Here is a 12,648-nt window from a genome sequence, read left to right on the forward strand (position 1 = left end):
CTGGTTGAACTCAATCCTTAGGGGAGGCTTTTGCCCTGGAGGAGATGGGAATGGGAGGTGGGCTGGGAGGAAGGCGGAGGGTGGGGGAACAAGGGAATCCGTGGCTGATATGTAAAATTAAATTAAATTATAAAATAAAATAAAATAAAAAAAGAATACTTTTCACAAAAAAAGAATGTGTCAGACCCTGAAAATGTAGCATATATTGTCCAGTTTTGGGCTGTTGAAGAGTGAGTGTGTGTCAGGGGTGTGTGTGTGTGTGTGTGTGTGTGTGTGTGTGTGTGTGTGTGTGTGATGAGAGAGCAGGTTATGTGTGCAGAGAGAGCTGGGTAGAAGATGAGTAGCTATGTAGAAGAGAGAGCTTGTAAAGCTATATAGAAAAGAGATGTAGGGGAGCCATGTGGGAGCAAAGGAGAGTGAGTGAGTGAGTGAGTGAGAGAGTGAGTGAGTAAAGAATGAGTGAATGATGAAGGAGTGTGTGAAGGAATGCTGCAGTGTAGGGAGAAGAAATGTGTATAAAAGAGAGATGTGGTGCTATGTAAAAAAGAGGTAGAACTGTGTATAGAAATATATCGGTGTGCAGGAGAGAGATGTATGTATTTAAAGTTGTGTGTGTGTGTGTGTGTGTGTGTGTGTGTGTGTGTGTGTGTGTGTGTGTAAAGAATGTAGCTGTGTGGAGATAGAGAATTTTCAGAAGGAGATTTCCTAAGTTGAAGCAAAAGAGAAAGTTATCATCAGAGAGTGTGTATTTCCTTATTTACCCCTCAGATAGAAAAAGTCTACCCCTTGCCTCATTCGTGGATTCCTTTTCATACTCTGGGCTGTTGGAGGCTGGCCCTCCAATTAGTGATACATGCAGGCAAAACATTCATATAATAAAAATTTTTAAAAATTGCTATGTAGAACATGATTCCTAAGGAGTTACACATGTTATCAGTGGCAGATTTCAAAACATGGATTTAGGTCTTCAGTTTTGATATTTTGTGCACTTTCTGTTAAATTCTGCTTTCCTGGGGGAGAGCAAGACAGTAAGCAGTGTTCCTTCATTGCTCTGCTTCTGTTCCTGTCTCTAGCTTCCTGCTCTGCTTGAACAGGATGTCCCTCGGTGATGGAGCCCTGATTTCCCTCAGTGATGGAGTGTGACCTGAGAGTTGTAAACTGAAATAAACCGTTTTCTCCACGAGTTGCTTTTAGTCATAGTGTTTATCACAGCCATAGTAAAGAAGACATGATTTTTATAGAAATACACAAATGTTATCTGGTTGTGCTTAGTCTTTTGGGCTATATAGTGAGATCTTGGCTCAAAAAAAGTTTCAATTTTTCCAGCCTAGGCTACATGAAAGTAATACATGAGAGTGCGTGCACACACACACACACACACACACACACACACACACACACACACACACACACGCACACGCACTCGTGTGCGCAAGTACAAATAAGCAAAGGCCCAGATATCACCATGACTCTGGGTAGCAATCATTCAAGCCACCCACCTCAGTACACTCCTCACCTCTTTTGCCTCTTCAGATCTGCCTCTGTCCACAGGACATGAGCCATTCTGTCTCTTTAGCACTCACATACCACACCATACATCTGTTCACCATAATAGTGCCCATCTGCCTGGTGGGGCAAGGTGCCAGGTGGGCCCAGGTCAGACCCTGCCCCAGGCCTGCATGTGAGTATCCTTGTCCTGTTCAATTCCTCCTGGTGCTGCTCAGGGCCATGCTTCCTCAGCACAAAGAGATAATAATAGTTCCCAACTGCCCAGCTCCTGGTTGGTGTGAAGGAGTTGCTGGAGTCTTCTCATAAGCCAGGGCTCTAAATGTTGGGCTGCATTTGGTTGAGTCCTCACCTGCAGGGTTTTAATTTTCTACATCCTTACTATCAATATTTATTTATTGTTTTTTATTATGTCATTATACTGAATATATATAGTCATTGCATTGTGACTTTTAAAAAATTCATTTTAATCAATACATAAAATCATACATATTTGTGGGATGCCATGCAATATTTTATACACGTGTATATTCTATAATATTTAAAATATATTAAACATATTTTTCTCATCATGTTTGCTATTTCTTTATGATGAATATTTTCAAAATTTTTTCCAGCTTTTTGAGATATATGGTACATTTTCTCATTCGCTAACATTTTTTCTAGTAATTTTATATGTATGAATGTTTTGCCTGCATGAATGTATATGTCTGGTGCCTGCGGAGGTCAGAAGAATGCATCAGAGCAAACCAATTAATATGAACTAAACCCGGTTCTCTGCAACTGAGCCATCTCTTCAGCACCTAATCTTTTTCTGTACTTTTGAAACAGAGTTTTAAACTTTCTATGTAGCTAAAGTGGGCTTTGAACTCCTGATCCTCCTGCCTCCACCACCCAAGTACTGATATTTCAGTTCTATGGCACCATGATCAGCTAAGTACTGATGATTATTAATATTTCTTACTATAATTTTGTTTGTACTTGCCTTATATAGATAAAATTATAGAGCATATTTTCTCATGTTTATGTCTTTTTGGATAAATTCTTATTTGATCATGTGGTGATATTGTGTTCCCCAAAATATTGTGCACCCTAATAAACTTATCTGGGGTCAGAGAACAGAACAGCCACTATATTAAACATAGAGGTTAGGCAGTGGTAGCACATGCCTTTAATCCTAGCATTTCAGAGGCAGAGATCTGCCTGGATCTCTGTGAGTTCAAAGCCACACTGGAAACAGCCAGGCATGGTGACACACGCCTTTAATCCCAGGAAGTGAAGGCAGGAAGCAGAAAAGTATATAAGGCGTGAAAACCAGGAACTAGCCTAGTTAAGCTTTTAAGCTTTTAGCAGTAGTTCAGCTGAGATTCATTCTGGATGAGGACTCAGAGGCTTCCAGTCTGAGGAAACAGGATCAGCTGAGGAATTGGCAAGGTGCGGTGGCTGTAGCTTGTTCTGTCTCTTTGATCCTCCATCATTCACGCCAATACCTGGCTTCAGGTTTGTTTTTATTAATAAGACCTTCTAAGATTCCTGCTACATGATCATTTGCTCACTTAAAAATAATTTAATTTGTTTTCTGTGTATGGGTGTTTAGCTTGCTTGTACTTATGTACACCACATACAGCTGCTGCCTATGAAGGTCAAAGCAGATATCATATGGAAATTATGGACAGTTGTGAGTCACCCTGTGGATGCTGGGAACTGAACCAAGGTCCTCAGCACAATCAACAAGTGCTCTCAACTTCTGAGCTCTCTGGCCCCATCTTAATGATTCTTGTCATAGGGAGATGACATGACCAAGACTTCTTGTCATCAGGGACAGGACTGTGACCATCTGTCAAGAGGAGTGAGGAAAATAACCTTGATCTACAAGCAGATAGTGTGCAACACATTCTGTATTGAGGCAAAAATCACACATTTCTTAGTTCAGAACTTTTCAGAAAAGGGTCATTTAGACTCAGTTTTTCTACTTTCAAAATATTAAGAGAAGTCTGTGTGGGTAAGCTTATTGCTTTTCCCATCCTGAGTAGGGAAACTTCTGACTACATCAGGCCAAACAAACATCAACTAGCATAGTGCATCGCCAAGGATGTGTCCAGAGTAAGCAGCCCGGAGAAGTATGTACTCCCTATACTGGCTTGGAGACTCTGTCCAAGTGTAGATGACAGAAACCAATGTATATGAGCAGAATTGCAAGAACGACCCAGACACACCAAGGGTAATGAGCTAGAAGCTTCTTTAATGTCACCACCATTATAATCTCTTCTTCTTCTTCTCCTTCTCCTTCTTCTCCTTCTCCTTCTCCTTCTCCTTCTCCTTCTCCTTCTCCTTCTCCTTTTCTCCTTCTCCTTCTCCTTCTCCTTCTCCTTCTCCTTCTCCTTCTCCTTCTCCTTCTCCTTCTCCTTCTCCTTCTCCTTCTTCTTCTTCTTCTTCTTTTTTCTTTTTTGCATGAGAGATCAGGGGAGAAAGAGAAAGGACTTGAAAGAGGAAACCATTACCACATATTACCAGCCCTACGAAATCTCCTTATCCCCATTGATATGATATGCTAGAGAACTATCTTCCATTCATTCAAATAGTACCAGCTAAGACCCAAAGGCAAACACCAGGATCAGAGAAACCAGAACCAAATTAATATCAAAAGGGGCTAAGAATCATCTGTCTTACATTGAAAGAATTTTCTGTAAGAGAAACAAAGACCCTGCATGGTAAACTAAATCAGGGCAACTGTCTGATAAAATAAAATTATTTTTTATTTTTATTTTTATTTTTTTGGTTTTTTGAGACAGGGTTTCTCTGTGGAGCTTTGTGCCTTTCCTGGAACTCACTTGGTAGCCCAGGCTGGCCTCAAACTCACCGAGATCTGCCTGGCTCTGCTTCCCGAGTGCTGGGATTAAAGGCGTACGCCACCACCGCCCAGCAAAATAAAATATTTACCTAAGTTTCTCACTGTCCCAATGTAAGAGAGTAGATGATTAAAAAAATTAAAAATTAATTAAAAAATTATTAAAAAATTAAAAAATTCAATGAACAAAAGGCAAGAAACAACCTGAGGAAGGGGTTTTAAAGTAAAAGAAGAATCCAAACAAAGGAATAAAAAACAAATAGGAAATTAAGGATGCACTTATAATCTATCAAGTCAAAAACACGTCAAAGGAAGTTTTGCTATATTTAGTGTTGAAATTCAATTATGTCAAAACACGTGGAATACAGTGAAAGAAGTGATCCAAGGAATGTGTAGCCCTAAGTGCTTACAATAGTACTTCAAATCAATAAACTCTCACTCAAAGAACTAAAAAAAAAGTGTGTGTGTGTGTGGGAGACCAAAAGTGTGCAAAGCAGAAATGCACACTCTGAGTACCCGTACTAAGGGCCAACTTAGGAATTTTCCAGAGACTTTTCTATTGGTTCACTTGTGTGAGGGGGTGGGGCTAAATTTCCCTGCTCAGTGTCTCTCATTGGCTACAGTAGTGACGTAAACAAACAGTTGCGTCTCATTGGCTGAAAAGTAGTGACCTCCAGTGGTCTCCCTGAAACCTGGAAGCCCCTGTGGAGGTACCCTACTGCAGGCTCTCCTCAGGTTGGTCTATTAGCCATTCACTACCATCTCAGGGATGCCGAAGAATCGAACTTGACAGTCAGGATATCTCAAGCTTCATCAGAAAGCCTCGGTGTTGCCCAGGCCAGTGGTAACTATGCAGAGAATTCTGCGCCGTATTTTAAATTTCTTTTGGAGGAGCACCGAATCTGAAGAAAATCTACAGATTCAAGATAATCCTCTTGGAGACAGTCCCCATGATCAAGGTAATCTTCTGGGAGTCAGTCCCCATGTCCCCCACTCAAGAAGACTCCTCAGAAAAGGGCCTCTCTCCACCATGAGGTGTTGTGGGACACAGATGGCGGGAGGGACCTGCCGCCATCCTGAGTGGCTGTTGAGCATGAGGGTGTCCCTGAGTTCCCAAGAGTTAGGCCAGCACTGAACTGTGCCCCAAGCTCCCGTGGTGAGCCAAAGCAGGAGGGTGTTTGGACCAACTCAAAGAACACGTGACACAAGTCTTTGCGGGATGTACTGTCTCTCCCTTCCCCCTTGCAAGAAGCCTTTGTGTATTCCCCAGAAAAGGGAACATCTCACTGGAGACTGAATTTGGTCTTGTTTCCCATGCACACATGTATCTGAAGCCAGGAAGCAGAGTCAGTCATAAGGAGGGTACTATGAAGGAAGGTGGCCGGTTGTCCCAGCAGGATACTGGAGCCAGTTCCCAAAACATTGCTTACCCATTATGCTCATGAAGAATAAAAGACAATTTGAAAACATGTCCTTACATCTGCACATATCTTTTAATGCTTGGTCAGAAATTAGAGCCATGGTTATGCATTTGCTGCTGCTGCTGAGGCAGGCATATACCAGCAGTAATGGGAGTTTAAAGAGGCTTCCTGAGCAGGACTTGTACTCTTACTGGGACAGGCCACCCACAGATGCTGTGGAAGTGACATTCAGTGGTCACAATCTTAGGGCCCAGGAACGGTTTTTCTGGTCAGAGAAGTGATGATACGTGCTCACATCTACACAGGTGCTCAGAGTAGGACTTCTGTGTAGAGACGGATTGCATTTGATATGAACTGTTGTGACCTTTGTTTATCTGTGTCATAGATATCTCCAAGTTGAAGACTGTCAGAGGAATTGTGACCACCCTGTGTACCGACTGTGGCTGCATTAATGAATCTATCTTCTTCAATCCAGACATGGTGTGTGGCAATGTCCCGGTGAATGTTGGAATGAATGTCATTGCTCTAGTGGAAGAAGATGAAACAACTCATGCACTCAAAACAATCAAAGTAAGACTGAGTTAGCTGAGACTTTCTTATAGTGATGGCATTTTGATATTTCCTCTTGGATTAAAATGAGCATCATTCATGGTCTTGATATCTCTTGCTCATATAATCCCTCCTCTCTCTCACTGATTGGACTCCCTGAGCTCGACTTGGGGCTTGGCCGTGGGTCTCTGCATCTGCTTCCATCAGTCACTGGATGAGAGTTCTATCATGACAGTTAGGGTGTTTACATATCAGTGGATGATATTAAATTATTTTTAGCTATAATATCCAAATTGATTGTCTCATCAACAGGCTACAAAACAGCCTTTTGCCAGTATTGGTAAACATAGATTATTTTTAATTACTATTATTATAAAATAATTTTATATTATATTATTATAAAATGAGAACTAAAATGGCTTCATAATATTATTTTCAAATTATAAAACTCTCTTTTTTGTTGCCTGTTTATGTGTGGTGTGTGCGTATGCGTGTGTGCGTGTGCACGTGCGTGCATGCGTGCATGTGTGTGTGTGTGTGTGTGTGTGTTGTATGCATGTGGAGTCACCCATGCAGGCATGTGTGAAGGTCATAGTTCAGCATTGGCATGTTTCTCTCAGTTTCTTGCCCCCTTCTGTTTAGGGACAGTCTCTCACAGAACCTGGAGCTCACTGTTAGGGCTATTCTGCCTGTCCAGAAAGTCACAGAATCTCGTGGTCTCTACCTCTCAGTACTGAGGTTACGGATGGATTCCACCACACCCTGCTTTTATGTGAGGGTGCTGGGAATCAGCAGTCAGGCCCTACGGTTGCACAAGATGCACTTCATCCACTGAGACAGTTCCCTAACCTCCCAATTTCTTTAAATCTTAGTGATAATGAAGCAATTTTCTCTTTTTACTCCTCTCATTAGTTAAATTCATAATAGCTCTTTCCATGTTAGGAAAAATACTGTCTTTGTTAGGAAAATTGTGCATGTTTCTTCCCATTATTTTACCTAGTACTCTGTGTTCTTGATTTTACGTATAATGTTAACGTACTCTAAGTATGCTCATTGTGTCTTTACCTTCTGATTTTTAGCAGGAATTGTAAAGCTAATGTCAATTCATGATTTATGTGGACATTAATTTCTTTTCCAATGTATTTATTCTTGTTTTAGGAGACAGAGTCTCAGTCTGTATATCACATGCCTGGCCTCAGATTCAGTCATCTCCCTAGTTTCTTCATTCCACGTGCTGGGGTTTCAAGCCCCATGTACTGTCTCATTTTGGTTTTGTTTTTCTAAAAGCTGTATGTTTACAGAAATACAAACATTCAATCACCCTGATTTTGACATAGGGTCCTGGGACAAGGATCCACACCTTGCTTTATAACTGGCTATGTGTAGTGGTCCTGTACCATGTATTGGATCATCCACTCAGTGCCATTTGATTGGGAAGGGCAACAGTATATGAAAATCTTTCCTTAAGCCTTAGAATATATGTGTATTCTTCTCTGTGTTCCCAGTATTTCTACTTTTGAAGATTTATTTTATTTTTAAGCATGTATACATGTGTCTGTGTGAGTGCATGCCACCTGTGTATACATGCTTGCAGAGAACAGTGGCAGTAGTGGGAGTGATAATGGCCTTAGGAGCTGCCTGACATGGGTGCTGGGAATCAAACTCAGGTCTTCTGGAAGAGCAATTTGTGCTATTAACTCCCTTGCCATCTCTCCAGCTCCATTAGTAGTTATTTATTAGGTGGAGAAAAAAAAAGAACTTGGAGAATGCAAGTTTGCCAGGAAAACCCTGAAATTATTCAAGGTACAGTGTATCTGTGGTTTCCTGTAGAATCGGAGTGCAGAACAGGTCTAATCACTGAACCTAAAGATGTGTGTGCATTCAACATAGATGGGTAATTTCTTTTTGGAATGCACTGACCAATTCACAGAACAAGCACAGACACAATTTATGCATCTTCTCATGTCCATGTTGATAGTGTTGAAAGCTGTCATTGAAATGATTTCTACTGAATGAGGGCTGTCTTGATGTGAAAAATAAAGCACTTTGTCTCTAACAAGAGTCGTATGTCCCAAATGTCCTTACAACTGTGACAAACCGACTCATTAAATTGCAGTTGTTTTGGTGGTGAATCATTTGCATATACAAAGTCCTGACTGTAATTGTTATTTTTAGCTGCAACCACTATCTCCTTATCTTGTAGGTGAAAGCTGTGTCGGATCCCATTTATGGTATTGAACCATCCGAATTTGACAAGAGACTTTGCATTAAATGTGTGACTTATACAACAGGAGACAACATCTATATCAGTGAGGAAACTTTCTTTCCCATGCAACTTCTTTCTGGAGGTATGGTTTAACATTTTATTTAGTTCCTTGAGAATTTTACATAATGAACTTAGACTGTATTCATGTCCCGTAAATCTGCCCCTTCCCTATCTACCCAACTTTGTGTCCTCTTTGTATTCACTGATCAAATTCAGTTTGTACTGCCTATAAATTCACGGCCATGTGGCCTTCCACTGGAGCATGGTGGACCTAAAAGCACTTTAAAAAAAGCACTGATTCACTGTGTTGGCTAATTGTTAGGTCAGCATGACACAGACTAGAGTCATTTGGGAAGAGAAAACACCAATTGAGAAAATGCCCTCTTGTAGACATGGAAGTACATGCCTTTAGTCCCAACACTTCTTGATACCTTGTCTCAAAAGCAAAGCAACAAAAATTCTATGATCTCAGCACTCAGAAGCCAGAAGCTAGGGTTTCTTGAGTTCAGAACCACACCTTGGATATACAGTGAGCTTTAAAAGACCCTGAAGAAACATATCTGAAAAACCAAAAATTTTAAAAAGAAAAACTACAGAAATAAGTTGATAAATAAAAACCATATAGAGTCATCAGTGATTGCATTCACACTGTAAATGATATCAGGAAAGTTTTAAACAATATTAACCTCTTTCTCCTTTATTGTACCTTATTTCCAATTGTAAGAACACCTCCCACATTCTGAAGATCGTATAACCCAAGCTCAATAGACTATAACTATCTCTTTTTCAATGCCTTTAAAAGAAGCTTCATGCAAGCTCAACCCAGACCAAATCTCAGCATCAAGTGTGAAAGTGGACACGAAGTTCACTCCTAGCAAAGGAAATATTGATAATTGATAGCTTCTGGGAGAGGGAGCATGTCTTCATTAGGGTTTCAACTGCTGTGATGAACACTGTGACCAAAAGCAACTTGGGGAGGAAAGGGTTTATTTCATCTTGAAGATTGTAGTCCATAGTCAAGATAAATAAGGGCAGGAGCTCAATACAGCTACCTAAGACAGAAACTGAAATGGAGACCATGAAGGGGTGTTGCTTACTGGGTTACTTACTCCTCATGGCTCACCCTGCCTTCTTATATACCATTAAGACAACCTATCCTGGATTTGTACCACCCACAATGTGCTAGGCCTCCCTACTAATCAAGAAAACGACCTACACAGGCCAATCTGGTGAGAGCATTTTCTATTCTCTCTCTCTCTCTCTCTCTCTCTCTCTCTCTCTCTCTCTCTCTCTCTCTCTCTCTCATTTCTTTTTCTTTTTTTTTTAATACAAGATCTCTCTAATTAGCCCTGGTTGTTTAGAACTCACTATATAGACTAGGTGGGCCTGAAACTTATAGAGTTCCCCATGCCTCTGACTTCCAAGTTCTGAGATCAAAGGTGTGTGCCACTATGCCCAGCTCTATTCTTAAAAACAAAACAAAAACCATTTATTAATTTTTATTTATGCATATGAGTGTTTATATGCACATATGAGTACTATGTGTGCCTGGTGCCTGAGGAGGCCAGAGGAGGGTCTTAGATCCTCTGAAACTAGAGTTACAGATGGTTCTGAGGCACTGTGTGGTTTCTGGGAAGCCAACCTGTGCCCTCTACTACAGCAGCATGAGCTCTTAACTGCCTAGCCATCCCTCCAGGACTGAGATAATAAGCTTTGGCCAGCACATCTGACTGCATTCAATGTCTGTTCATTGAAAACACCCTACATGTAAGGGATTTATATTAGATATACGTCAGTCATTGCAAATAGCCCTGGAGCCTTTGCTCTCTCTCCACCCCTTCTCTGTGTCCTTATTCTGGAACACTATCTCAACAGTTAGGTCCTCACATTTTCTCTTTAGCCTAGGTATGCTGAAAGGCTCACTGGCTCAACAATTTGCTTCAACTAATGTGCCTGGCTGCCTCTCCCAAAGGAGATGTAACAATTTGAGGAGGAATACCAGTGATCCTACCAAAATGCTCACTCCGAGACACACAGTTGTTAGTTATCAGCATCTGACCATTAATCAGGGTAGAAGAACCAGTGTTTGAAGCATTATAAATTTCCCTTATTGTAGGAATATGTTCAAGGTGTCTGTGATGGGGTTTTGTTTTTTGTTTTTGTTTTTGTTTTTTTGAGACAGGGTCTCACTTTGTAGTCTGGGCTGTCCTGGAATTCTTTCTGCAGACCAGGCTGGCCTTAAACTCACAGAGATCTACCTGCCTCTGCATCTGGACTGCTGGCATTAAAGGCATGAACCACCATACCTGTCCAAAAGGTATCTAAGTATTTGGAAAAGTTACTTTACATTCAGGAAATGTTGTTTAGCCTATTTCAGTGACAAATGACCTGAAGTAATGTGATATGATGTAAGTGCAATTGTATTTACATTTCTAATTTTCTTTGCTGTTTTAGGGTTCTTGCCTTTTAAAGGAGACTTGTTGCTGGTTGAATATTCCTTGAAGCCAGGTACTCCAAACATCACTATCAACGCTGTGAGCTTCCTAAATTCCCAGAATATGGATGAGGTAATTTGCTTCCATATTGCCTTTGTCCTCGGTAGGTAGCTGCCTATTCTTCCTTTCTGATCACTTTTTTTTTTTTTTTTACCCAGGATTTTGTTTGGTATTTTTGGCAATATATCCCCTGCCAAAGTGGACACATTCACTGATTGAAAAGGAAATAAGCAGAAAATAATGTAAAATATATACACAGTTAACGCCTCACTTGTGTGCTTTACTTGATGTTAGGATGTTTGTGGACAAGAGTTAGAAAGCGTCTTGGCTGTGAGGCAATTGTGGGAGAAATTTGAGTGCACTGGGTTTGAGGTGTTCAGCCTGCTAATTAAAGGTGGGTAAGACCTTGGTCAGTACAGCCTGAGAATGAGATGTAAAGTCAGGGAGCTAGAGTGTGAGGCCACATTGTGTAGCATGAAGATCGTGTCTTCTCATCACACAGGAGATAGAGTGTGAAGCCATGTTGGGTAGCATGAAGGGCATGTCTTCTCATCACACAGGAGATAGAGTTTGGGGTCACATAAGGTAGCCTGAAAAGGCATGTCTTCTCATCACACAGGAGATAGTGTGGGTCCATTATTGGGTAGCATGAAGGGCATGTCTTCTCATCACACAGGAGATAGAGTGTGAGGTCACATTGGGTAGCCTGAAGGGCACATCCTCTCATATGCCACCCAATGTTTGTCTTATTTCTCTGCTTTAATAGGAGTGAGGTGGGATGCTGAATCATTGTGATAACACAGTACCCAGGCATTCCCTGTGTGTCAAGGATGAGAATCAGTGATGGGTTGAAGGACCTGCTGAGTAGAGCCAAGGGGTTGTTGAGGGCCATCTGTGGTGGGTTATGCTTCTCCATACTCATTGCCCTCATTTCTCTTGATAGGTCTGTGTTACCAGTATTGATGGAAGAACTGGCATAGTAGATGACATCATCTTTTTTACTGAGGATTCCCTCCAGAAGCCTACAGATTATACTCCGGGATTGTATGACATCGTGAATGTGGTTGCTGTGGACAGCATTCAACCACACTGTTCTTGGAGAGCAGTATCAATGATCCCAGTGGAAACATATTGACGAAGCCTTGTAATTCACGATTATTTGTAAGGCTCTGGGCTAATAAAACAAAATGAGCATGTAATCCAAAGGTGTATGAACTATGACTCTTCTTTTGAACATCCTGTTGATTTCATTAGCAACTTGAACCTATTTTAGGAAGGTACCTTGTTAATTCAAAACCATGCCCTATTGGAACATGATTTTAGCAAAGAAATAGCCCTGCCCTTAGGGTAAATGCATCATTTTCTATAAGCAAGAGCAGATTCTGTGTTGCCACTGGCCTCATGGGCCATTAAGCAGCATGGAGAAGCAAAGCATTTAACTTTTCAAGATTCCAGGAGTGAGCAGGTGAATGTGACCAGGTATGATTTAACATTACAGCTTGCTTCTAGCTTGAGTCTCTTTATGCCTTTCCAATTTTTTTTGGTCTACAATATCTTTCATTT

The 12,648-nt window shown here is 41.0% G+C and overlaps 1 protein-coding gene across 2 annotated transcripts; it reads left to right on the top strand.

Moving 5' to 3' along the window:
• Positions 1 to 4,946: 4,946 nt before the first annotated feature.
• LOC143270735 (cancer/testis antigen 55-like) lies at positions 4,947 to 12,284 on the top strand. 2 transcript variants are annotated; one of them, XR_013047971.1, is made up of 6 exons: positions 4,947 to 5,313; positions 6,161 to 6,345; positions 8,528 to 8,672; positions 11,045 to 11,157; positions 11,244 to 11,479; positions 12,029 to 12,159. XR_013047971.1 is itself a non-coding variant. In XM_076561742.1 (5 exons), the coding sequence occupies exons 1-5, from the start codon at positions 5,205 to 5,207 to the stop codon at positions 12,218 to 12,220; spliced, it is 744 nt and encodes a 247-aa protein (XP_076417857.1). In that variant the 5' UTR covers positions 4,947 to 5,204; the 3' UTR covers positions 12,221 to 12,284. The 2 variants fall into 2 exon arrangements, 1 of the variants encoding a protein (XP_076417857.1); XM_076561742.1 differs by lacking the exon at positions 11,244 to 11,479 and having other exon boundaries at positions 12,029 to 12,284.
• The last annotated feature ends 364 nt before the right edge of the window (positions 12,285 to 12,648 follow it).

The sequence above is a fragment of the Peromyscus maniculatus genome, chromosome X (assembly GCF_049852395.1).
Source record: "Peromyscus maniculatus bairdii isolate BWxNUB_F1_BW_parent chromosome X, HU_Pman_BW_mat_3.1, whole genome shotgun sequence".
In the NCBI taxonomy this organism is placed as follows: domain Eukaryota; kingdom Metazoa; phylum Chordata; class Mammalia; order Rodentia; family Cricetidae; genus Peromyscus; species Peromyscus maniculatus.